Here is a 27962-nt window from a genome sequence, read left to right on the forward strand (position 1 = left end):
CATGGCAGCATGTCGCCATCATCAGTGTCACGAGGCAAGGCAGGAGTAATGGCAAGGCTTCACGCTACTCCATACTCCTTTATTTACTTAACTACATGAAAAAGCGACCGTGTCTGCTGTGCTGTTATCACAAGATTCTCATCGTTCTCGCAACATGTCAAAACCTTTAAATGATACTCTTGACAATGCTCAAAACTACGAGTGAACGTGCGATTCATCTTCGGTGTAGGCCTACGGTATAAAAATTGAGGTAAAGCGCGTGGTTAGGCCATAGTTTTAGCTCGTAGGACGAAGCTGAAGTATAGCTCCCTGTTCGCAGCCAATGATGTGCAAGCAGGAACGAGTCGATGTTTTCGAACATGACAAATTGGTAATACTTTGTAACCACGGAGAGTTTTTTGCTCTCTGGGGGGGCGTCATACATATATGGCCTGTAAAGCCCCTTGAGACTGTACCTGTGATTGAGGGCTATATAAATACATGCAATTTAATTTAATCGAATTGAACCACTGGTACTGTGACATGTTAATTGATTTAAAAAAAATGCATTTTTAATTTGTAATCAATTCAGTATTATGCTATATATTCCCCAGTATACGATTCAGTCTGGACCGAAGGTTTTTTCCCAGTACCGATCTAGAAAATGGTTCAAAGGCCTATTTCAGGCCAGATTACGGGTTCTGTTTAAGCTGTTAAGAATCTGGCCCAAAGTTTTCATCTTGGTCATATCATTGATGTCCCCTCCAGAAAATACTCCATGTTCGCGCTAAGTTGTAATGAGATCTGTTGTAATGAAATATTTTTTCGATCATACTACTCCAAATGCAAATTTGAGTTACAAAAAAATATGTAAAAAATACAGTTTACACTGCCTACCCAAGTCGTATGGCCCAATAAGAGTAAAATTAAATAATTGTCAAAATATAAATTATGAATGGATTTGCCTCGTTATAGGCCTACCAAAAGGTCCGAGCTCGACGTGATCCTTCCCTTATTACATTTACATTTAAAGAAAAAAGGTGAAGGTTAGCTGGATTTAAATGGGTTTTGAGCTCGGTGCATTCCAATAGTGAAACAACTCATAGCATTCAGTGGATTCTGTATTTGCAAGAGACACGTTGCGGGCTGCGTGGCGAATGACAACAAATAGTGGGTATCTGGACCCTGGCGTCAGGGTGATTGCACTTGCATTGATTAGCAATAAGCGCATCTGCTCATCAAATCGAAAACAAATGTAGTTTATACTTTTTGTAACGGACCCAATTTCTGATTTAGTTGTATAAGAGAACACAGCGCTATCGAGTGGTAATGAGCCTTAATTATTGCTTTGCATTTTTTCGGTGAATATGTGTTGCTTTGTGTTCTGCCTTGTTTGAAGGACTTTTAAGTTGAAGTAATTGGCCGTGCTGACGTGAGTTCCTAACGCGCGCAAAAATGCGGATATTCTATATGGAATTGTTTTAGCACCCGCCGAAGCGTCACAAGCTCTTACGGTGGTTTATTGGTCTACTCACGGAAGAATTTCAATAAACAAGAAAACCATCAGTCTAATTCTTGACCATTCATCGGTGGGGATGCTACACTTTTGTTTTAACGTTATATACAACGATGTGTTGATAAGGGCCATATAGGCCTACAATCGCCACGTAACAGGCTTACATAACATAAGGAAACCTGTAAGAGCAACATTCCCTCTATTGGCATGTTATTATTCTATCACCTTTTACCTTGTTTAAATAACAAGCGCTCACAAACGCATGCGTGGTGTTCTCTCTCTCTCACACACACACACACACGCACACGCACACGCGCACACGCACGCACGCACGCGGCGCCTGAGAGAGCCGAGCCTCCCTTCCCCTCCCCAATCCGGGGTGAGCCTTGCAGCGCTGAACCAGCCCCTCCTCCTACCTCCCACCCTCCCCCTCCTCAGGGCGGAAATGTGTGTCCATTTTACTCAGTTTACAGCGGTTGGAGGAGCAACCTTATCAACACGCGCCCACGAGACGGGGGACCAGCGCGTAGAGCGCACACTCCATGTTTTGTTTATATCGCCGTAAACTGGGGGGAAAAGGAAGAGAGGGCCCCGACATACTGAACGGGTCGTTTTAGACCGGGCTTCCAGATTAGAGGGCAGTGTTCTCGCACGATCGCAGGACTGAGTGGCTCGTAGCCCACTTGGGAGCCTCCAGAGAGGCGCGTGGAAAAGCCCTTTGCATTCCTCCGCGCATGCATAGCCAGAAAGGGAGAGGTTAATAGGAAGTGGGCTCCCTCCCAGCCGGAGCTGGGGTAAACTTGCAAATTGCGTGCAACATCGTTGGAAAGGTGTTGCGTGCTACGGAGTCCAGCGATCGTTCCGTTCAAAACATCCAGGGGCTCCTGGATCTCTCGGGTTTGCGTCCACGCGATGGACCGTGTCGCTTGTGTGCCAACGCTTTCATGAATAATTTAGGGTCTTCTGGTCCGAGGCTAGTGCTGCTGCTACTACCATCGGTCGCTGGCTGCGCCTGACGCCGAGGAACGGGCCCCGATGGTGGACTAGAGGGGAGACGACAACACGGACTCTGAGAAGCGGACGGGTATACGTTGGACATTTTCCGTGCAGGCTACTCGGTGCGCCCGTTTTATCCGCGGGGCTCCGCAGTCATGTTGACTCTGTGGGGGAGGAGAGACGGACCTCATACTTCGACGCTATTTCTCTGTCACTACAATTTCCGATTTATTTGATGAACCAGCCTCCGAAACGTCAGCATTTTACCCGTCTAGACGCTAAAGTGCGTGTTTATGATTATTCAGACATTACGACATCAATGATGCCTTTCTTTAAGTCGCCTTATTATGGGGATGAATTGTCCTGTTAGTTGTAGATCAATGTGTCTCCTGATAAGTTGATCTCAACCTTATCGATTAGCAAAGTTGCTACCTCATTATCTTTTTGCGTCTGTTCAGTGTTATTTACTGTAAGAATTGTACAAGTCGATGAGCAAGGTTGATCCGACTTCATGTATACCTCATAAATCTACCTCAAACCCATTATTTTTTTCTGTAGAACACACCCCCAAATGAGATTCCTGAACTATTTCACGTTTTGAATCGAAGCTGTTCATAGTGGCGATGCAGATGGCTTCGTTTCCAGACACTGACCTGCAGACGTGTCCGCTCTGCAAAGAGCTCTGCGGCTCCTCCGCGCCGATCTCGTCCAACTCATCTACCTCCTCCTCCTCCTCCCACACATCTACCTCCTCCAGTCAGACCTCCAGGAGGCTCCACGTTCTGCCCTGCCTCCATGCCTTCTGCAGGCAGTGCCTCGAGGGCCAGCGTAGCCCGGGGGACCCCCTCAAGCTCCGGTGCCCCACATGCGACCAGAAGGCGTCCATCTCGGAGGCCGGGGTGGACTCCCTCCCCTCCACCAACTTCCTCTTCAGCAACCTGTTGGACGTGGTGGTGAGCTCCGAGGAGCCGCTCCACAACAAGAACGGCCTCCACCGCGGCGGCCTGCTGGGTGGGGGGGGTGGCGGCGGCGGCTCGGGCGGCTTCCACCACCAGCACGGGGGCCTCCTGCGTCCCCAGCTCCTCGGGGAGCCCCAGTGCAGCTCCTGCGACGAGGAGAACCCCGCCGGCTCCCACTGCCTGGACTGCCAGGAGTACCTGTGCGACAACTGCGTGCGGGCCCACCAGCGGGTGCGCCTCACCAAGGACCACTTCATCGAGCACCTGAGCGAGAGCTTCCACCTGGGCGGCCGCGCCAACACCAACGGCAACAACGGCGGCGGCGGGCAGCCCGGAAGCGGCCCGGTGTCCCTGGCCCAGTCGCTGCAGAACAACTTCGCCCTGCTCTCCCTCTTCCAGGACCGCATGAGCTTCTGCCAGCACCACGACAATGAGGTGAGTCACGCGCATAACACGGGAACACACAGCACACTGCTCCGGGAATTAGATCGCCGGCGGGGAAAGGTCGTCGACACCTACCTACCTACCTACCTACCGGAGATGTTGGCTGGTCTTCCTCACACGGGAATGTGAGGACACTGGGGTGATGGGATGGTGGAAAACGCCTTGGCTGGCTGTAATGGGGGTCTAGTTGGATGGGAGAGAATTCCCCCCCCCCCACACACACAAATCAGATCCTAAGAGCTATGGAGAATATGTCTTGTGGTGTTAAAGACTGCTGTATTATACCTGCTTTGGGACACGTAGAAGCAGGTTGAATGGGATAGAGGGGAAATGAATGTTATTCCCATGGATTATGTCTCATAGTCTAATGACTATGACTATAAACGAACGGTCTGGACTGAGGTAAAACGAATGGATCGATATTTTGATTCGGTCGGTACTTTTTTGAACAGGGTGGGCAGGCGGAGGCTGGTCTGAGCACACCCTTCTCTCGATCACTGCCCACACAAACAATCAACAAACAACTGGCAGTGGCCTGGAGAATCACATTCGTCACTGTAATGGCATAACGTGCATGCCCTACTGGTCTTTGTAGCGTTGTGTGTGTGTGTGTGTGTAACAAGAGAAACACCAGGCCATATGGACTAAAGTTCAAAGGGAGATTAGTGGCTCTTCACCTTGTTCCCCGGAGACCACCAGGCATGTGTGCTGAGCTGGATTTACACACACACACACACACACACACACACACACACACACACACACACACACACACACACACACGTATGTTTCTGGCTAATCTGTACCACACCATACACTGGGGCAATAAAGAAACTCCTGCCGGACATGCACACATGTTTCTCTAATTGTTTGACGTCCTTCTCGTGGAGATATTATGAAACTCTCGTAACAACGGCCAGCCGGGGAGAAATTGCAGGTCACAGAGCCACAATCCCCATCAGAGCAGCAAAAAAAACACATAACTGGGGCTTTTTTCTGGCTTTAGGCTGCAATGTAGTCCCCTAACCATCAGGGTGGTGCAGTAGTAAAAAGGGAAGGTTGAGCCTTGTTTAATAAAACGGTAAACCTCTCACATCGAATGCAGGCTTCTTTTATTCCTTTTCTGGTAACACAATAATGGCGTAGTCAGCGAAGGAGAAGATATTGCACTATCTATTGATCTGAGGACAGACAATATTTTCTTTATGAAACCCCGCCTGCATTAGCTCACTAGTAGAGAGGGCAAAGGAAGTGTCGGTCAGCTTTGTTTTCACCCTTTAATCCCTGACATCATCACTGATCAATAATGTAGTGGCCTTTTTAATTAAATTAACTTGTATCATTGCCAAAATTATCTACACAACACTTTTAACATAACTTGCATTACTAGCCTAGACCCTTTCACAAAACAAATCCGTAAAGAGGATAGAAAGTAAGTATCCTCCATGCGAATAGTTCACGCTGTTTTTTGTCCTATGAGGAAGAAAGCCCTGTCACACAAGTAAAACAAGCTTGAATTTATATTCCCCTTTCAGTGGTCTAGTCAAATTGTGAATGAAACCTCTGTGTCGTTTCATTCAGCGTTCAGAAAATGTTAGCACACTAGAAACAACGCTTATGCTCATCTTGCGCCCTGACCGGTGTCACCGGTTTGAGGGTCACATGAAGAACTTACCACTGATTGCCTTCTGGTTTCTGACCAATCACGTGTCGTTGGCGGAACCAGGGTTTTGACATTCCCAGCCAGTCATACCCCTTACAGACTGACTTAAAAAGGCCTTTCAAAACAGGAAGGTTGGCGGGTAGGGAGGCTCGGAGCGGGCCTGGTTCTTAATCCGACTCTCCAGGAAGTGAAGGCTGAAGGATTCAACACCTCATCATTAACATTGAAATGATACACATATGGTCCAAAAGATTGGTCCAAGTCTAGCATGTGGCAGATCTCTTTAGAGGTTCCCACCTCCCAAAGCTATTCTAACGTGTGTGTGTGTGTGTGTGTGTGTGTGTGTGTGTGTGTGTGTGTGTGTGTGTGTGTGTGTGTGTGTGTGTGTGTGTGTGTGTGTGTGTGTGTGTGTGTGTGTGTGTGTGTGTGTGTGTGTGTGTGTGTGTGTAAAAAAAAAAAAAAAAGTAGAAAAGTGGGTCATACTAGGGTCTCGATTTTGTGTGGAGGTGATTCAGCCACCCTTCCCCCTCTTTTCCCTCTGCAGCCCATTGCCAGTAAATAGGTGGGTTCACTTTTCCAGTAAGGGCTCTGTTTCTCACTAATGCCTCAGCCCACTCACTCACTCATTCACTCAAGTCATGCAGTCCGGACCCCAGGGGAGGGGAATGACACAGGATAAGCCCCCTGTGTCTCTCCTACCTGTGAGTCAGGAGCAGGAGGCAGTTAGTGTCATCTGAATAAGGGAGGCGCATGCTCGAATCGACCCGCTCTAAAACAGACAAGTTGTACTTGTCTGTACAACTGTTGTACTAAACTGTTGTACTAAATGCGTCTCTTCCTTCCTTCTATACCCATACCAAGATTTGGGGAAATCTTTGGGATTGGCCCCATTATGCGGTCTTCTTCACACAAGGCAATGCCTGGTGGAATACCTGGGTGGTTGTTTTGCTTGATTCTTGTGAGATCATGCAGGGGATATCCGCTTGTAGTATATTTGCTCTCCTAATATTGTGTTGACTCTTTGGTTGACAAGCAAAAACACCAAACAACCAGTGGACGCCTGGTTCAGTCATCTAAGTTGTTTTGCAACATCAGTGAATAGTCTGATATTAAAGAAAGTCAATGGGCAGCAAGTAAGTTGATTTATAATTGAAATTATTTAAATGTTTTATCTCTGAACCTATTGTTTGGAGACATTTTGTTGTTTTTTGTCTGCTGAATCTTTCTTTGTGTCATCAATACTGATTGTTTTTTACTCAGGGCCAATCGTTCTAGAAAGAGACTTCGCTGAGTTCTGGGAACTTGTAACTGCCATTTACCATTAATCCTGACATGTTATTCATGAAATGATTAATTGAGGGATCAGTTAAAATGTTGGATTAATTGACGATAAATCAACCCAGGTCGGTAAATGAGGTGTGTCGGGGGGGGGCTTGTGTGTGCAGTCTCGACAGAGACTCCATCAGAACGACATCACTCCAGTGTGGCTGTTCAACTCGTTATTAATGTTTTTTTAAACTACGCAATGGGGGTGTTTTCCCTCCCCTATTCCGGGCGACATTTGTGATTTGTCTCCGTCTAGTTTGCTGCCCCGTGCTTCCCATGTCCCATGACTTTATGGGACTTTTTTAGGTGTCGTTGCTAGGCGACCCATTGGAAACTCTATCTGAATGGGGCACCATTTATGTCACCTACTTGGTGGAGACTGAAAACTAATAAAAAACCTTTTCACAAAGGCTCATTCAGAACTAGTTTGATGAACACCAAATTCAAATTGCTGTTGGTTAGAAACGGGTAAGTCAGTTGGAGTGGATGACTGTTTCTTGGATGTGTATGTATGCGTTTGTGTGCTTGCGTACAACTTTACATACGACTTCGAGTTGAAAGCCTTTTTTAAGATGGAGGTTTTCCAGACTACCGGAGAATGTATGTTGCTCTCATAAAATCCTCTTATATGTGTTTACACATTTGTGGCATGGTATGCCACAATCATAAATGCATCTCTGTTGATATATTTTAATCAATGTAAAGACGGATGTGATGAAGAGCATTTCAGTTGTGGCAGCTTAACTATCAAGTTATGTCCTATGAAACAAAGAAAGAAGCACTATCTGAGCCACCCAGACCCATAGCATCGCTTTCAGGGCTTAGTCTGGCTTTAGCTAACCACCCCAGTTCTATAAGATTACCAATTTAATTAAATGCAACAATCTGGCCATAAGGTTGGTATAGGGCCGGCCCGATTACATCCACTTAAGCTTTGAGTTATTTGTGAGGTTTTCCAAATATTTGGATATCAAAAAAAGAGACGTGGAGTGCTCTGATGAAACAATTTGTCACTGGGATATCACTAGGATATTCAGACGAAACCAAACCTAACCCTCTACCTTCAGTCTTGCAAATATGCATTGACCCAGTGAACTTTTCATGAATAAAATCAAAATAACTTTAATGTACACACATAGAAACCTAGAAAATAATAGGTTTGAAAAACATTCCCTACGTATCTCTAGCTACCTCTCGAGTACCACACTCCCAACCCCATACGTGTGCACTATACTATTGGACCCATACATCCCTGTTGGCCATTTAAAGGGACTTTGCCGTCATAAAAGAGTTGCATTTTCCACAAGTCAAGGAACCTTTTCCTCTGTATTGTTACGTAACCATTCCAAGGTCTTCCTATGATATGCCATTGTTGTGTTCTCCTTGCTGTTGATAAAGACCACTGTGTGTTCTGCTTTTAGTTTTGTTGCTAATGGAAATGCAGTCCCATGGCTTTGTATCCATGGACTAGTCTGTTGCTTGGCTTTGATTCAAAGGGTCCAATAGGCACACAAAATGTGTGTATGAATCAAACTAGGCCATTTACTACAGGATATATAATTATTATGAGTTGATGTAAAAATGTAATTATTGTTAACTGGTAAGACTGCTTATGAATACCCATAGTATTTGCAGTTCTTTAAACATTCTCCATTCAGTTCTACAGACTAATGAGTCATTACGGTTGTCTTGTGTCGTGATGTAGACCCAACGGCTTCAATGGCTGGCGCCTTTTTGTTTTGATTCGCCGGGGATCTAATCCAGTGTGTTCATTCACACAGAGCCAGTGCTTTTCTGTTCCACCGCGCCGCACTGACAAAGCGGAAGCACGCCTGTAAACACAATTAATCCCTAACAAAACATCCTAAAGACCCTTGTTTGGAAGCCTCCTGCAACATTACCCCGGAAAGCTTTTTTTCAGATCGGTTTCTCTCCCTCAGTCCAGTCGAACGCCCGAGCTGCCGCCGCCGCCGCCACCGCTGCGGTGTTGGGCAGACGGCCGGGGTGTAGCATTAACATTCAGATTAGGTCGTGGTGGTCTATTTACACACGTAAGTAAATATGCCGGCCTATTGGCGCTCAAAGCCTCTCCGCGCCAGCTGTCCCCGGGTCGGAGCGCGCTGGCCGGCCCGGGGCGCCCCCCCCCCCCCCCCACCAACACCGCTTATGCACTGGAAACGGAAAATTGGATTACATCAAACGGTGGCCCCCACACGTCGTGATGTCACCCCTCATGCATACAAACACTTCCACAGCTCTGTCCTGCCATGGGGAGGGGTCTGATCCTAATGATATGATAATCTGGCAAAACGGAGCGCAGCCCCTCGCCCCCCCACCCCCCCCCCCCCACCCCCCTTTTCAGGGCAAGCTGCTATCGCCATGGAGATTGCCCCCACACACGCACAGGCACACACACACACACCTCCCCAGGGGAGGCCGGTTTTATGGGAGGGGTCAAAGGTGAGAGGTGTGGGCTAGGGGAAAGGGGCTGAGATGTGGCTAGTTAAACAACAGCAAGGTAAGGAACCGAGTGAGGCTGAGGCCAGACCAACAAGCGTTCTCCTCGGGAGCATTCTCTCGTTTCTCAGAAGCTGTAACCGTAGACGCTATCTCCTACACACAGGCGCGCGGTGCCAGCGTTTCTGTTTCCTGGGACAAACACGTCCGTCGTCCATCTGTGGGCACTTAGTGTGTGTGTGCGTGCGCGTTTGTGTGTGTGTGTGTGTGTGTGTGTTTTTGTCACAGGCAGGCTGCAGAGATTATGTGAAGTTGGACTTCCACAGATTTAATGCACAACATGTGCCCAATAATTAGAGAACAGCTCCTTTATTTCCTGTGTGTGTGTGTGTGTGTGTGTGTGTGTGTGTGTGTGTCAGCTTTGATGCCCTATCTGAAGCCTCTGGGCTCTCTGTATGCTAAGGGCTGAGAGGAAGTCATTTGTCATGTTTGCATTAGACAACACACGCCATTGTCCATTGTGAAAACTCTATTGTGCATGCAATACAGTGTGTTTAGTAGGCCGTTTATCACATGTAATTACCGTGGATTAATTAGGCCATGGAATTCGTCTCTGGGTCACCACGCTTACACGTCGTGTAAAAGTACTGTTTTGGATTCTGTACTAGTGGTTTAAAAGGTGTGTGTGTGTGTGTGTGTGTGTGTGTGTGTGTGTGTGTGTGTGTGTGTGTGTGTGTGTGTGTGTGTGTGTGTGTGTGTGTGTGTGTGTGTGTGTGTGTGTGTGAGACACAGATTTCCTAGAACAACGCAACTGTGTACATAAGACATACATCTGCCTGCTCCATTTTCCCTTGTAAAGCTCCTGGCCTCTCTCTCCCTCCTCTTTCTTATAGTCCCCTGCCTGCCTCGCTCTATCTTTCGCTCTTTCTCTCTCCTGTCACTCTCCTGTTTTTTTGTATTCCTCCCATGACATATTATTCCCTCTCTTTCTCACGTTACTCTTCTGTCTGCTCCCCCGCCTCCCTGCGCTCATTCTCTCTCGCTCTCCCTATAGCTCTCTTTCCCCCCCGCTCTCTCTCCCTGCCTCAGTTGCCACACATACACACACACACACACACACACACACGACACGGTCACATGCTCGCTGGCTAAGGAGGAGGCCAGCTGACTGTGGTTTGTTTTCGTTCTTGGTGCAAGCGGGTCAGCCAATCAGAGGGCCCGGCTGTGACCACCGCCCCCCTATACAGTATGTAGTATCTGGCAGGGTTTCAAAACATCAGTGTGTGTGTGTGTGTGTGTGTGTGTGTGTGTGTGTGTGTGTGTGTGTGTGTGTGTGTGTGTGTGTGTGTGTGTGTGTGTGTGTGTGTGTGTGTGTGTGTGTGTGTGTGTGTGTGTGTCAACTCAAGTTTATGATGTGAGAGAAGGGAAAGGAAGGAAAGCAGAGTTGAGAGGTGAAATGGCACACACGCTATGGAGTGTATGTGTGCATACTTTGAAGGTTTTGCTTTTTTCTATCTCCCTGTTGGTGAAAGTTTGTTCCTGTGCAATTATGCGGCAAATCCTTCAATTCTACATTGGTGTTCCTTGAGTTGAGTTGTTTGTGTGTTGTGGCTCCCCTGATGCGGTGAACGTATTCTCCTGGCCAACACGGTGGAAGAATGTGATGTGGTCTGAGTTGGGGAAAGGCTTTGCTGCTGTGGCGAACAGCAAAGCTGTTCTTCAGGTGCCCTCAAGCTCTCAACTCTAACTTTAAGTGACCCATTTCTGGATCTCTGCGATCCTAAAAAAAGGCATTAAAAAATTGAAATGAGACTTACACTTGTACCACGAGTCCCAAGTTCATTGTTCATCATTCATTACTTTATTTGTAATTACATTCTTATCCGTAGTCCTTTTTTATCATTAAAAAATGAAATGTATTCAAATTGAATTTAACGAAGGCTCGTCCTTTATTCTCCTTTTTCATAATGGATAGACCGATCTTTTTTCTTTTTGATAATCGATCACCATAAATGTGTAAAGTCTTTTTGTTTTTTTTACTGTGTTTGGCAGCGGCTCTCCAATACACTGACGTCTGCTCCTTGGAATGTGTGTGCGTGCATGTGGCCATACATTTCAAACCTCTTTCCATCCCTCTCTCTACTCTGACTCTTATAGAGAAAGTGTGTGTGTGTGTGTGTGTGTGTGTGTGTGTGTGTGTGTGTGTGTGTGTGTGTGTGTGTGTGTGTGTGTGTGTGTGTGTGTGTGTGTGTGTGTGTGTGTGTGTGTGTGTGTGTGTGTGTCCGCCCGCCCGAGACCTTCAGCGAGGGGCTCTGGGAGGACTGGAGTGAGTCTGCACGCTGCTGCTCTACCTCCCGACTCAAGGGCGAGCCCGGCTCCAGTCGAACCACAACCTTGTCCGAATAATATGTCACGGTCCGATGTGTTCACACACGAAAAACGAGAGCGACTGACAACGATGGGGAGAAAGGGGAGGGTGAACTCCCCCCCCATCCCCCCCTCCCCTCGGCAGAGAAGTGCTCCTTTCACAGCCGCTGCTTCCTGGCAGTGCAGTGTGATGTTACGGGCCCACGTGCCCCCCCACCCCCACCCCCTCCCCCACCTCCTCCTGGCCCCGCCCCCAAAAGTGGGTGTGCACTGTGCACGTAGCCAGCAAATGCTCCAGCGCTGGATATGACTGGCTAGTCAGGCCCGTGCCCTCTACCCCAGTTCCCAGTGCCTATAGGAAAGAGCGGGGGTTGGGCTGTGGAGGGGGCTCGGCAGCCCAGCCTACTACCGCCTGCTAGCGGCAGGCTAAGCTACGGTTGCTAAGCCCGCTGGACCTTGCGGTAATGCTCATTCAAAGTCCAACGTCAAAACCTAATAGTTATATATTGGTATTTTTGATCAAATGTCCTATATATTCTTTTATCATGTTTTGGTTTTATACCTGCTCTGCTATTTTGAACTGATTGAGACGTTGAAGGAGTGAGCGAGAGATGAGGGTGAACATCCATCCATCCGCACGGATGAAATGCAATGACTCACTTCCCCCCCGTAGGCTTCTGCTCCGACCCAGCCGCGGCCGCCGACAGGCCTGCTCTGCATCTCCATGCCGATGACACGCACGTTCAGCGTGCGAGTGTGTCATTTTAAACTCGAGTTTTTCCTTATTGGGCACCTGGGACTGCGATGTGGGACGAGGGCCTCTGAAGTTGTATCATGTAATTCTACACTCTCTCAGTCTCTCGCTCTCTCTTCTATATATATATATACATATATATATTCTATGCTTTCTCTCTTTCCATCCTTTTATCCTACAGTTTGTTCATTCTTTCTTTCTGAGATGGTGAGAACATTGTCTGGGCTCTATTATTCCCTGTTTACTCAAGTGCAGCGAAGCAAAGGTACTGAGGCGGAGACGAGAGGCGGGGAGAATACCGAGGCCAGCGTTGAATGGGAGAGAGTGCAGCAACCTGTATCCGTTTGGTTAATCAATAATATGGATCAGCAGAGGGCCAGCGTGTTATGCAATCCTTGACCCTCGTGTGTGTGTGTGTGTGTGTGTGTGTGTGTGTGTGTGTGTGTGTGTGTGTGTGTGTGTGTGTGTGTGTGTGTGTGTGTGTGTGTGTGTGTGTGTGTGTGTTGAACATGTACTACTACACAGTGTCAGGTTAAGAGTTTATAAGCAATGTGGCCCCCCTCCCGGTTGATGTCTTCTATATATCTATACGCCCTACGTATAATCACAGCTGGATTTAGCTTGGTGGGTTTGGTAGGCACTACAGACATTATTTAATATGTTGGGACTCGATAGTAGGGGATCGATCAATTTAATACACACACACACACACACACACACACACACACACACACACACACACACACACACACACACACACACACACACACACACACAAAGCCATGACACTATGCTTCACACCTATCCATCCATCATCCCCCCCTCCCCCCCTGCCTTCCACATTCCAGCCTTTTGTTTTGTCCCTTCCCCTCGGTATTTGGGGAGCATTTGTAAGCTTTTGGAGGGGGGTGGGGGGGTGCAGAGCTGTGGGGTTGGGGATGACATAAATAGAGGAGATTCAATAGAAAGAAAAATATGTAGAAAAGGGATCCAAGAGAGGAAGGTGGGGGGGAGGAGTGGATGTCAGAAAGGAGGAGTTTTCTTTGTGTGTGTGTGTGTGTGTGTCCCATTTAGATTGTTCTCCTGCTCTCACTGGGGAATCAGCCATTATTGATGGATTGATTGTAGGCCCCGCCCCCTCCATTCTGATCTCCTGCTATTGGAGGCCATTGATCCCGTGTCTCTGGGGTATATGATGGTCAGAGCATATTTAATTAGCTCCTCATTACAGCCAAGCAGCATTCTCACATGGGGTTTAGAGAAGGGCTGCGTTTATTAAAGGACAATTCCGGTATTTTGAACATTGAGCCCCCTTTCTGTTTTGACTAGGATGAAACTGAGTGGTTGGCACTGAAATTTTGACTATTGGTCCTGTCTCGGGTATTTAGCTCATTTAGAATTGCCACTGCCTGCCGGTCAACGAGAAATTAGTCTTCCACAGAAATCAATGGGATTTATAAGTGCGATAAATATACAATAAAACACGACAGAAACTATTTCGCTACAATACTTGATTTGGAACATCAACAAACACCACTAACCACTTAGTGAGTTGCACATTTCTGAAAACAAACGTTTAGGGTTGTTTTAAGAACAGGTTTGTGAATGCCAGCCATTCTGAAGCAGGCTAGGGCGATTCTACTTTTATATTATACCTGAGACAGGACCAATAGTCAAAATTTCAGTGTCAACCACTCTATTTCATCCTAGACAAACCAGAAATGGGGCTCAATGTTCAAAATACCGGACTTGTCCTTTAACTTTAACCTCCGCCTATACTCTTGAGTTACTTAATTTATCATTAATTACTGTTCTCTTAAAGACACAGTATGTTTGCCTCGCCTGACCCAAAAGTAACACGTTTGATTAACGCACAATTGATAATTAATGAGGCTATAAGCCTAAATACAAAATAACACTTTGTCGTCAACAACAACGGGGCCTAGCTGTGTTTCTGCCGTGGTAAGACGCGCTGCTTGCTAATCAATCGGTTCTGAAGAGTCAGAGTGCCCAGGATGACGTGACATTCTCAGTTACTGTGACCAAAAAACCCCCCCTCCCCCCTGTGACCTCTAATGCCTTGCTCCTTTCCTGGAGGAAGCAGCCTCTCTCTGGGGGCGCCGGGACACTTCAGCACCCCACCCCCCACCGCCCTGTCAACCATGTATATGTATGGGCCGCTTGTCCTGTGTGTGTGTGTGTGTGTGTGTGTGTCGTTAAACATCGCAATGCGTGCATTGATCCGGCTCATCCCATGTTGACCGTGGGGGGGGACCCGATGATGTTCAATGCAATCGACTGCCAGGACACCCAGCTGGGGGTCCCCTCGCCCTATCAGAGGGATGGCTCCGCTCCGCCTCGGGGCATGTCAAACACGCACACAAGACATGCAGCATGAAGTTCACTGAATCCCCGCCTCCCCGACCGCAACAAATCAAAGAGGGAGAAAAAGAATCCAGACAAAAATCAGCCGTCTGTAAATACATGGGTTAAAAGGATCTCTCTACCTCTCTCTCTCTAACGCCGCCCCTACCTCTCTCTCTCTAACGCCGCCCCTACCTCTCTCTCTCTCTCTCTCTCTCTGTCTAATGCCACCCCTACCTCTCTCTCTCTCTAACACTGGCCCTATCTCTCTCTCTCTAACGCCGCCCCTACCTCTCTCTCTCTCTAATGCCACCCCTACCTCTCTCTCTCTAACACTGGCCCTATCTCTCTCTCTCTCTCTAACGCCGCCCCTACCTCTCTCTCTCTCTCTAACGCCGCCCCTACCTCTCTCTCTCTAATGCCGCCCCTACCTCTCTCTATTTTTTGTCGCCGGGACCCGCAACAAGATTTGATTGATGGGGCGACAGTTTTCCCCAAGACGGGCAGGCGCGTTAAGGTGGATTTTGTCGCGCGAATGAGCGACAGATTTCGCAGAAGTTGAAATATTTCAACTTCTTCGCGGCATTCGCGTTGAAACAGCCAATCAGCGTTCACTCCCTGTGGGTAACGTGGGTGAAGTAACGTAAAACAGCCAATCAGCGTTCACTCCCTGGGTGACGTCACGTAACAGCCAATCAGTTCACCTGGGTGAAGTAATGTAAAACAGCCAATCACCTTTCAACCGTTCAGTGAACCGCAGCTTGGAGGAGAAAGTGATTGTTGCCGTTTGCGACTCCCGGAGCTCTATATCTATATATAATATATAAATATCTATATCATATAATATATAAGATATATATAATATCACGGCACAAAGCGGTGTGCACCTCCGGATTATATTATTAACCCATAAACGACGGGCATTCCGAAGTCTCCCTCTTCCACAACAGGTACAGACACACATCTCGGCCATGGTTGATGAGAATGAATTGGCATGAACGACCGTTGGCGGGCAAAACGCTCTGTGACAAAATTCGCCCCGCGACACGTTTCAGTGCACACATTAAGCACAGCGACAGATTGCGCAGCTTCGCGTGAACAGGCGAAAATTGTCTATTTTGGTGTGAACGCACAGTAACGCCGCCCCTACCTCTCTATCTCTCTAACACTGGCCCTACCTCTCTCGCCCCCCTCTGCGCAGGTGTTCCTGTTCTTCTGTGAGAGCTGCTCGGTGCCCATCTGCAGGGAGTGCAGCGCGGGGCGTCACATGGGCCACAGCTTCGTGTACCTGCAGGACGCCGTGCAGGACTCCCGGGCCGTCACCATCCAGCTGCTGGCCGACGCCCAGCAGGGCCGACACGCTGTGCAGGTGAGACCCCCCCCCCCCCCCCCCCACCCCCGTTTGGATCAGTGTTGGGATTTGTGATTATTCATTGCGATTTACATATCATCGATTTGATTGGCCAACACGGCTGTCGTGTCATTTGGCTTTGTGCCATGTCTTTAGTGGTAGTGATGAGAAGAATGTGATTTAATTTCAATACATTACTTGAGATCTTTCACCGTTAATCGAAACGCGATGATGATTAATATCCATTTAATTGTGCAGACTGACCTCACACACTCAAGCTGGGTGGCATCGCGGGAAATTGAAAAAGTAAACACAATATCTCCGCTCGGATATAGTTGACATTTCCATGGAGTGATGACAGGAGTGCTGCTTCGGCATTGATTGGTGTCAATGCAGGGTCATGTGCTCGGATACATCTATCGGGTGTGATGAAACTGATAAGGGTTTGTATTGATCCAGTTCCGAATTTAATTTGCGATAGTGTGGAGGACTTGGAGGACCCCCCCCCCCCCCTCCCTCAAAAGGGACATCAATATTAGTCGCGGAGATATGGGAAGCAAGGCCACATGGCCATTTGTGTGTGTGTGTGTGTGTTCTTGTGTGTTTAGAGGAAATTCTTATTTTTTCTGTTACTTTGCAATTTCAAGGGCTGATTTTATAAAGCAACAGAAATCCAATTTCTGTATTGCCAAATTCACTACACACGAAAAGCTAAAAAAAAAAAAAATCACAACAATTGGGTGGTAACCCTCAACTCTCATTCACAGAAACAAAAACCCAACAAGCGCGGAAACCGTTCGACACATTCGACAAGGTTCGGCTTAATTTAGGTAAATGTGTGCCATTTGCATCTCAATCTGTTTGATGTATTATCCCGCTCTGGGATCAATACATTGACGCTATGCAGATGTATTGACCCGCCCACACAAAGGGAGGCCCGCTGCAGAGTGTGGCCCGGCTGGGGAAGGACTTTAGAGGCCGGCTTTATGAGCAGATGTCAGTGCACCAATCGGAGCTGTTAAAAGACGCTCGGGGCCAGATGGGGCAGCTTTTCATTGTGGTCGCAGGAGGTGCCGGACCACCACAACAGCCCAGGCCCAACAGCATGTGACCCAGAGGTCCCGTTTAAAACTACGCCTCTATAATGACTTTAGGTGCTGATGTGGTCTGGGGAAAATTAGGTTTATATGTTCCCTGGTCAAACACACTGCGGCGACTCATATAAAAGAAAATGTGCGGGTTTGTTTTCAATCACACACGCACTCATACGCACGCTCGCACACGCAAATATTGTTATTTTTTGATTAAGGGACGATTTGTTGTGTGTGTGGTTGTCATATCCACACACACACACACACACAAGTCCTCGACGTATAGGATGATCTACAGGTCATTCTTGTATGGCACCGCTATAACGGAAACAACCTCAAACGTCGCCATCCCATTGGAAGACCGCCGGCGGCAGCGTATGGTAAAACAGGCAGCTGTACCCTTTGAGACGCGCTATAGACGCTGGGGTAACAGCGGGCTAGGGGTGGGCTAGCGGGCTACCAATCAAGGTTTTTGATGTTTGAGAGGGACCAGAGCCGGGGAGAAAGCCAGGGGTTAAGAGGTGGTGCAGCTGGTCAGCCCTGATGCTGGGGAGGGGTCGCATGGGGTGAGGTCCGAGGGGGCGGTGCCTGGGACTGTAGGTCAAAGGGATGGAGGAGGGGAAGCTGGGAGTGGGGTATGGGAGGGGGGGGGGGGTTGGAAAAGGGGTGGGGGGGTGAGGTATTTAAAGGGATTCCAGAGAAGGGAACATCCCCCACCAACAGTATCCCCCTTCCCCCGCCGGCACTCCCTTTGAAACAAGTAGAACACATTAGAGTGAAACACTCCACACAAACGCTAGCCTCTCTTCATTGCCTTGATTGCAGATTGTATTGCACTCCTTCCCCCCCTCCAGCTAGAGAGAGAGAGAGAGAGAGAGAGAAAAAAAAAAATTCCTGTTCATCTCCCTCTCTTTTATTGACCTCCCCCTACTCCTGCCCCATTGATAATATCCGATCTAACCCACCGCTTCGGGATCAGCTTGTGCCTGGATTGGCTCTTTTATTTATTTATTCATTTATTTTACTTTTTATATTTAACCAGGTCAGTCCCAGTGACATTCGACTATTTTACAAGACTACACAAAACCTGGCAGGACAGCAGCAGCCGCTACAGTAACACACCCGCAAACATACACTAAGAACCGAAAACACACCAACGAAGAAAACATTTAGTTACACCTTGAATCTGGCACAGACCGGCTGTTCAGGTTTCACCCTCAGGCCTTGGTTCTGGAGAGAGTCATGTGTGCATGCATATTGCAAGGCTCCTAGTTAAGGTCACGGTGTAAGTCCCGAGAGAGTCTCTCTCTCTCTCTCTCTCTCGCTCTCGCTCTCTCTCTCTCTCTGCCCGGGCATGACCCTGGCTGCGTTTTCCGGGCTGGCCTCAGAGAACCCCCCCCCCCCCCCCCCCGGTATGTCTGTTTCTGATGAGGTGGGTCGCCCTTTTTATCAGCGGCACTCAGACTAGCCATTCCTGTAATGTTGTTCCGGGTGACCAATCAGGTTATGCAACACGACAAGGGAGGCGGAGCGATGCTGTGACCCGCAGTGATGTAACCTGACGCGGTGGCCGCGGGCCTGCTTGACCTTTCGGTCCCTCTTTCTCGTACACGTGTGTGTGTGTGTGTGTGTGTGTGTGTGTGTGTGTGTGTGTGTGTGTGTGTGTGTGTGTGTGTGTGTGTGTGTGTGTGTGTGTGTGTGTGTGTGTGTGTGTGTGTGTGTGTGTGTACGGCGGTGATGTGTGTGTGCACGGTGGTGATGTGCCGTGTGAGCGTGGGCACTGAGAGGTTTGAGTGTGATCACTGATTCCAGTAGGGCTCTGGGTGCATTCGAATGGTGAACAAATATTACACAACAAAAAATTGTATGCAAATGCCGCTATATATTCTTCTGTAGCAGAATGTTATTTTGTTGGCTGTATTTTTCCACAATAGTTCTCCAAATGAGAATGTAACAATTGAAAGGGGTGCACTAAGGGGCGCCTTAGATTTATTTTTACTTTTTTTAAACTAAGTAAGTAAACAATAATATTTTGGGTTCCCAACATCTCCCATTTTTTTTTTTTAAATCTCTACAAATCCAGCAGTGCCGCTGCCCCGTTGCTTGGAGCCTGAAAGGGAAACACTGCGATCTTTAAACTAGTTCTCAAACACACACATTTTCCAACCGTTTTTTTTTGGTTTGTGTGCATTTGCTGTTCGGCTCCGTTCCAGGTCACCTAGGAGTAAACACGGACGCCAGAGAATATGTAAACATACGTGCGCACGCACGGTTCCCCTGGGGTTTTAAAAATTTCCACCCGCCCCACGTCCATTATCTCCCCCGACCTCTGACCAACTGACCTGCTTGCCGGTCAGGGCTGACGCCCCATTGGTCGGTTTTTCTGTTCATTGTGGTCCGAGCCGCGGCGCTTCATGAGAATGTCCAGGCTAGGAGAGGGGGAGAGAGATCATTAGATGAAGAGGGGGAGAGAGAAAGAGACGGCTGAAACAAGGGAGAGGGAAGATGAAGACACTCGCACGACGAGCACCGCCAAGAGAGATTGATAGTACATATTAAAAAAATACAAAAACATTATGAGAAAGGGCTTAGAAAAAATATCTCGTCATGCCACCCGTTTTACAGCCCTCCGTCCCTCCCCTTCCTCTCTGAATCCCCTCCCTGCTACCTTCTTCTGAGGGCCTGATTTAGCTGACCCTTTTACTGCCTATCACAAATATCCAGGCCAGGGAGAGAATAGGTCCCCCGACCCAACCCCCGCACTAGGCATTGTTTCTACCGGGGGGGGGGTTGCACGTCTTAGGGCCAGGGTCGTAGATTATGACCTAAGAGGTTTTAGTTGACCTTTGCCCTTTGTGGCTCTCTCACAAAGGAAGCCTTATCCCACTCCCCGCTTGTCCCTGTGAGGTCCAGCTCACCCCCCATGTGGCCCTTCCCAACCCCCCCCTACCCCGAGAAAAGAGGCAAAAGAGAGAGCAAGAGGGCAGAAGAGGAGGACAAAGAGCGCAACGAAAATGGGCCTTTCCCTTCACTGCGGGGGTTGAAACCTAGACCTCAGGAGCTGCGTGCTTTGTGGCGCTGCGTGAGACGGAAGCTTTTGGTTTTGTGACAGGAGGCCATTTCTCTCCTGACCTTTTCGGTGGCTCGGTTATTAAGACGATACTGCCATTTTGAATCCTTTGGAGGGGAACAGTTCATCTAGCCAGCATGTTTACCTTATTAATTTAGCCCAAGACCGTGAAAGAAACCAATACAATAGTATCCAACAACATACAACTGAAGAGTTCTCGGCCTGGAAACCTTTTGCACGCCAAGTCCCATCCAGATACACGCTGACGCATTTACGCTTCGACAGGACATCACGTGTCTTAATCAACTCGTCACCATAATGTCTAGCCTATGGATCAGCAAAATATCCCTTGGCCGACGGAGTGGGGAAGTAGTTTCCCCCCTAAAGGGCTGTCGGCAGGACTTCCTGTGGCCAAAAGGACGGCGCCGCCTCCAGCCAGTGTGTGTGTGTGTGTGTGTGTGTGACTGGCAGCCGATTAGCCGGCACAAGCCCCGCCTCATTAGGAAGAGGAGCCATGCTGCCCCAGCATGTGACCACTCGCTATTCCTGACCTCTGCAGCTCCTCCATGCAGCTCCTCCTCCTCCTCCCACTCCCACCCCCCGCCCCACACACCTCACACACACACACCTCCTCCACCGCTCACTCCCGGCGCGTGAGAAAGGAATAGGTTGCTGAGAGAAAAGCTTGTGGGTGGGGCCCTGACGGCGGCGTTTCATTGGCCGTGGAGAGTTTTGCACCGCGTCGTGTCCACTGACCCTCGCCTTCTCACTTGCCTTTCCTCTTCTTTTTCATTCTTCTGCTCCATATCCCGTCCTGACCGTTCCCCGCATTGACAGGGTGGGAGGTGATGGCTACTCGCTCACACACGCATAGCCCACTTGTGTCATCTATGCCTCCCTTTTATGATGGGCCTTTTTCCTACTGTTTTTTTTTTTACCAGAAATAAAAATGAAAATTGGTAAACCATATTTAATTGGGATTAGGATTCACATGTTGGTGGCCAGATGAACTGATCAGATGGTGTTTTAAATGATCGTATTAATGTTATTTTTAAATGTTTATTTCATTTTTTTAACTAATCTTTTTAAAGGTACATGCCGAGTTATCTTTACTTGGTGTTTGCCCTTTTTACCCGGATTATATTCAGTTCTGTAGTCACTCAAAATGCTTCTTAATGAATTCATTTATTAGTATGTATTCATTATTGTGGCAAAAAGTTAACATAGAGGCAGTGAAACCAAACAAACATAATTTTCTAATAATCATCCTATATAAAGGATCCGCCTGTAAATAGGCGTTTACCTGTATTGCCATGATTCACATGAGTTGTTTAATTCAAAATGAATGACTGAATCTTCCAGAAGGGGAGTTCGCTGGGTTAGCTTTTCCTTTCCGTTCGCGTCTTCCGTAGAGTTGAGTCAGAGCTTGGCTACTCTTAGCTCACTGGAAGCAGCTAAGGGAAAGCAGACGCTAACTCAGCCAACTCTCCTTCCGGACGATTCAATGATTAATTTGTAATCAAACAATCTGGGTAAGACAGACAAACGCCAATGGACAAGCATATCTGCGTATCCTTTCATATAGTGTGTATATAAAAAATGTTTTTTATGGTTTCTATACCTCTGTTTACTTTTTAACATGTATTAATAAATACTAGTCAACAAATTAATTATAAGGCGGTTTGAGCGACTACAGAGCTGCATTCCCTTTCGCCCTCGCTCTTCAACCACCTCCCTTCAGGGAACCTCTGAAACTGACCCAATGTTTTCCCCCCCACCCCCAATCCCCCCCCCCCACCCGGTCGCTCCCACAGCTGAGCATGGAGAAGGCCCAGGCCATGGCAGAGCAGGTGGAGATCAAGGCCAAGGTGGTGCAGACGGAAGTGAAGTCCATCGTCCTCCGTCACCGCAAGGCGCTGGAGGAGAGGGAGTGTGAGCTGCTATGGAAGGTGAGGCCTTGACTGTTTTTTTTTAATCTTAAGTCCCTTGAGATGGAATGTTTCTTTTTCTTTTTAAGGGCGAGGGTAGTTGTACGTGAAGTAACACATACTGTACATGAAGCATAACTGAGGACACTGCAGAAGAATAGTTCTGGTATGAGTTGATACATCATGGGTTGTGATTCCCTCCCTTTTTACAATGGATACATTTACATACATTTAGTATTAGTCATTAGGTCCTGCCTTTGCAATATTCTTCCTCTCTTTGCATTCAAATTGAATTCCGACACACATTGTTGTTTCTTCTGTCCTTTACTGGCTTAGACTGACGTTAAATACATTGAACACAATGACAATCAGATAATGTCCGAACAGAGTTAATTTTGTACAAACGCCAATATATAACACACACACCACACCACACCACACCACACACACCACACACCCACAACAACATCCCACAACAACATCCTTCGAGAAATGGCAGGATATCCTTGTGGTTTTGCCGAAAGGTTGTGTGTTCAAACCCCCTAATGTCTAATGTCTGAAGATTACCTGTACAGAAACCTAAGCCCCTTCCTTCTCATTATGTGCTGTAACTTAAGTACTTCACTGCACCTCGCTTTTTTGACACAAGCGTCTGCTTAATGGGAAGAAAGCAATTATTAAAAAAGAAGGAAGAAAAGATTTTCTTTTCTTCCTTCTTCCATGTCACATTTATGAGAAGTGGTGTTTCCGCTGAAGGTGTTGTTGCCTTAAATGAGTGGGCGCAGGAATACTATACCAAAGCACAGGCATGGTTTAGGGGGCGCAGTTAAACCATGAAGTGTACCGAACCGGGTGTAATCCACGCGGGGCCAATGGGCGACAACTGCCAGGCGGCAACGCAGTAAAGATGTAATGGAGTGTGTAGGCTATCAGACCCCCCCCTTCCCCTCCCTGAACCCCAGGGTTTAAGGTTTCTTGGGAAAGTAATGTTTTTGAAACCCTTAAAACCCCTTCAATAATTCTCTCTCTCTCTCTCTCTCTCTCTCTCTCTCTCTCTCTCTCTCTCTCTCTCTCTCTCTCTCTCTCTCTCTCTCCACACCCCCCCCCCCCCCTTGACGTGCACTCCATTACTGTAATGTATGGCGTTGGTGTGTTGGCTGTATGGCGTGTGTCGGTGCGTTCTGGACGGGGGCTTTGTACTGCCAGGGGATGGCAGATTGAGGGGAGGCTGTTAATTGAACCTAATACTTGCCAGTCTTCCATTAAATGGAAATCCTTCCCTTCCACCCTTCCGCCAGAGGGGTCCAGTAACATTGTAAAGAAGAAAAGGGCCCTACGTCTTTCTCCCTCAGATGTCAGATGTATGTGTGTGTGTGTGTGTGTGGGGGGGGGTGCCCCTGCAATAAGAGAGGTGAGGTCAAAGTGTCACCTAGAACATGGGTAAGTGAAAACCTCCTGGTTTTAATGCCCCGTATAGGGCCAGGGATCACACACTTCATTCTCAAGTCTTTACTCTGCCTTTTTAGAGTCATTACAGGCTGCCCCTAACCCTATGAAATACATGCACACTGTATACACGCACACTGTATACACACAGAGACACACAGTACTGTATACACACCCAGACACACGGTACTGTATACACACCCAGACACACGCACACTGTATACAGACACAGACACACACGCACTGTACACACACATGCATGCATGCATACATACCTACATAAACACATGGTCAGGCTTTATCTAGATTTGCTTCCTTTGTGCCATGCATCTGCCCTGGAACAGTATTCAGACTGTGGCCTTCCTGCGTGTTTGTGCTCCAACCGGTGAACCCAAACTTGTCTTTGTCCCCCAAAGACGGGGAAGGCTGTCTCTGCCCCCTTTGTCTTGGGCCATCATAAAAGCGGTTACAGTGTGGCTCCCGCTCTTAAGTTGCACAAAGGGGCACCCTCCTTTTTTTTCTGCCGCACCCTTTGTTTCCCTCGGGGGGCCCAAGCCAGCCCCCCACGGCATCAAAAGTGGTCATATAGATTCAGAACCCCCCCCCCCCCCCCCAAGCTATTATCCACCCTTGCCACACACACACACACACACACACACACACACACACACACACACACACACACACACACACACACACACACACACACACACACACACACACACACACACGTACGTGTGTGTGTGTGTGTGTGTGTGTGTGTGTGTGTCCCCACCAACTGCTGTGCATAATGATATGGTGGTAGTCTAGTTTTTTTATCAAAAGGTATCTTCATCCCACCGGTTAACAATAAACAACCCATCTTCGCTTACGATGATGATTACTTGTAATAGTTGTAACTGGTAATCACATTGCACTCCTCACCGCTATGTTGTTGAGGCTCTTATACTTGTTGGGCATTGCATTGCTTCTTTACATGATTGGAGCAAAGCTGTACCAACAGGAGAATACAGATAGCCACATGGGAAATGGCTGGCTTGTGTGCATCCACTGGCATTGCTTCTGTGTAGGGCTTGTACACTGCCACATCACATCACAAGGCGTTACCCATTTTGGGAGAATTTAATGTGTGGCATTTTGTTGAAGCTTGTGTACATGATAACGTGTACATGATAAAAGTCTCTTTGTGTGTGTGTGTGTGTGTGTGTGTGTGTGTGTGTGTGTGTGTGTGTGTGTGTGTGTGTGTGTGTGTGTGTGTGTGTGTGTGTGTGTGTGTGTGTGTGTGTGTGTGTGTTATTGATTTTTAACAACAAAACACAAATTACTTATCAATCGATTTCAAGCTGTGGTTGGTTTGTGTGTTATTTTGAGTTTCAGCCCTTATGGACTCCTCCTGTGATTAGGAGGAGTCTATAAGTAGAGGCAGAGCCCTACTGTGTGAGTGAGGCATGTGGAAGAGCACGTTTTTAAACCATGCTCACATGCATTGAAAGAACCCTTGGCTTATTAAATAGTATATTATTTGATCTACAGTCATAAGATTACACTTGAAGAACCTCACTCTGGACAACATTATACTCAGGTTCTGTGAGTGGTTCTTTAGACATTGGAAACAAAAACACTGTGCGTGTATGTGTGACTTCAGCTTAAAAATGTGCATTCACTCGTCGTTAAACATGATTTACTTCCCTTTGTTGACCTTTTTCCTCATTCGTCGTATGAATTGATCTCCTGTATGCGCTCTCCTCTACTGACATAATTAGCACCCTTTCTATCTGATGGACTCCCTTCCTCACTCACATCTCCGCTCCCCATGTGTTCCCGCCGCAGGTGGAGAAGATCCGGCAGGTGAAGGCCAAGTCACTGTACCTGCAGGTGGAGAAGCTGCACCTGAGCCTCACCAAGCTGGACGGCACCATCGCCGCCGTCAGCCAGGTGCTGGAGGACGGCCACCACCTGGACGTGCTGCTGGCCCGCGACCGCATGCTCACCCAGATCCACGAGCTCAAGGCCCTGCGCGGCATGCTGCAGCCCCAGGAGGACGACCGCTTCATGTTCACCCCGCCCGACCAGGTGAGCCCCGGGGTCCACGCTACGACTGGCCGTGAAGCGGGGATCCTCCATCACGCAGCCACTGCTGTCCTGTGATGGGCTGGTTGTTGGTGGTCGTTCCCATGCGCTGTGTCCTCTGATATTGAGCCAGAGAGACAATACTGCTTGAGCTGTGCAAGCCCTGAAGGGTATGGAGAGCAAGAGTGTTGGTCAATGCCTTTTTTGTGTTTATTGAACTCATTCAGAGGACTGTGAGAGGTTGTGTGTGTATGTATGTTTTCTGTTATTTGTTGTTAACATTTTTGTATGTTTTTTGCTGGATATTGGCAAGGTCTTCGAGTTTCAATGAGACTTTACCTAGTTAAATAAATGTTGCATAGATGGGCAGTATTTGGCAGAAGGACGGTTCATAGATTACGGGCCATAGTGAAGATGCATGGTAGCCAAGATATCCCCTAGGGCCTAAGAAATGCATGCAACCTCCTATGTACTATAATTTTCATCAGGCTGTTACCGAGGAAACGTCAGTCAAATTTAATCATCCCACTAGGGGAGATTAGGATGCAGCCAGGTATTAACAAACACACCATCAACAACACATAGACTAAGATAACACCATCAAAACACAAATGACAGAGACCAGTACAAAAAAAGACAGACAAAAATACAGTGCAAGATTGCTACATAGGGAGGCCAAGATAAGCAGATAAACATGTCTTCCTGCATGGCTCACACGGTCCATTGCTGTGTGAATGTGTGCGTAGAACATGGAGCATAACATGTACACGGCGCGCTCAGCAGCCAAGCCACAGAACCACAGCTGTCTGTGTACTGACGCTCCTCCCCCTCCCCCACTACCAGGCCCTGTACCTCGCCATCCAGTCCCTGGGTCTGATCAGCAGCACCACAGAACCACAGCTGTCTGTGTACTAATGCTCCCCTCCCCCACTACCAGGCCCTGTACCTCGCCATCCAGTCCCTGGGTCTGATCAGCAGCGCCGCCTTCGCCCCCGTCACCAAGGCCCACGGCGAGGGCCTGAAGACGGCCCTGCGCGGCAAGCCGGCCTCCTTCACCGTGGTGGGCTACGACCACGACGGCGAGCCGCGCCTGTCGGGCGGAGACACGGTGTCGGCGGTGGTGGTGTCGGTCGCTGATGGCAACCTGTCGGCGGTGGAGATCACGGACCACCAGAGCGGCTCGTACACGGTCAGCTACCTGCCCAAGTGCGAGGGGGAGCACCTGGTGTCGGTGCTGGTGTGCAACCAGCACATCCTGGGCAGCCCCTTCAAGGTGGCGGTGAAGTCGGGGCGGAGCTACGGCACGCTGGGCTCCCAGGTGGCGGCGTTCGGCTGCGAGGGCGAGAGCGACGGGCAGCTGTGCCGGCCGTGGGGCATCAGCGTGGACAAGGAGGGCTACGTGGTGGTGGCGGACCGCAGCAACAACCGCGTGCAGGTACGGCCCCGGGGGGCCCCGGGGAGCCCTTCTGGGACGGGGTTTGGGAACAGTTAGCGCTCGGGTCGCTAATGTGTAGCTCTCCTCGATTTTCTCTTATTTATTTGTTATTTGTAATTTGTACAGATAAATAATTTGTAAAATGTATTTGTCAATTATATTATTTGTATAATATTTATAAAACACGAAAAATTCATGTTTAGTGTGTATTTCATAAAGCAATAATCCAATAGAATCGATAGTTTTTTCGTCTAAGTAGTAGTTGTAACTTGCACTTCTTTTCCGTCCGTGCCGATGTTCCTCCGACGATATTTTGCTTGTTCCTGACTTCCTGGTCGTTCCACAACATCGTGGCTTCCTGTCTCTTTCTCCAGATATTCAAGCCCTGCGGTGCCTTCCACCACAAGTTCGGCACCCTGGGTTCTCGGCCCGGGCAGTTTGACCGGCCGGCCGGTGTCGCGTGTGACAGCCAGCGACGCATCATCGTGGCTGACAAGGACAATCACCGTGTGCAGGTGGGCAGACCTGGCTGGCCTCGGTCAGATTTAACCGCAGCATTTAGATGAGGTCGGGGTGCCGGTAGGACGATGAATGTATTAGTCGATTGGCAGGAAATGCAAAGACTTTTTTGGGGGTCATTTGTTAAAGGGGTAGTTCAGGATTTGGGCTTTTTTGCTCTTGGAGGTCCCTTCCAGAACAAGACCACCTTTGAGACCACTATTTTGTCAATAGGTCCAGTGATCCCA

The 27962-nt window shown here is 48.3% G+C and overlaps 1 protein-coding gene across 1 annotated transcript in view; it reads left to right on the plus strand.

Annotated features, from left to right (window-relative positions):
• Nucleotides 1-1987: 1987 nt before the first annotated feature.
• trim71 (tripartite motif containing 71, E3 ubiquitin protein ligase) overlaps nt 1988-27962 on the plus strand; it is a 28301-nt gene continuing 2326 nt past the window's right edge. The window contains exons 1-6 of the mRNA XM_084485039.1: nt 1988-3885; nt 16027-16194; nt 22152-22286; nt 25542-25784; nt 26719-27216; nt 27591-27731. Coding sequence (XP_084341165.1) covers nt 3115-3885; nt 16027-16194; nt 22152-22286; nt 25542-25784; nt 26719-27216; nt 27591-27731 — 1956 coding nt within the window. The 5' untranslated portion in view covers nt 1988-3114. The remainder of the gene's footprint in view (nt 3886-16026; nt 16195-22151; nt 22287-25541; nt 25785-26718; nt 27217-27590; nt 27732-27962) is intronic.

Source organism: Micromesistius poutassou (genome assembly GCF_964030765.1).
Source record: "Micromesistius poutassou genome assembly, chromosome: 20".
NCBI lineage: Eukaryota > Metazoa > Chordata > Actinopteri > Gadiformes > Gadidae > Micromesistius > Micromesistius poutassou.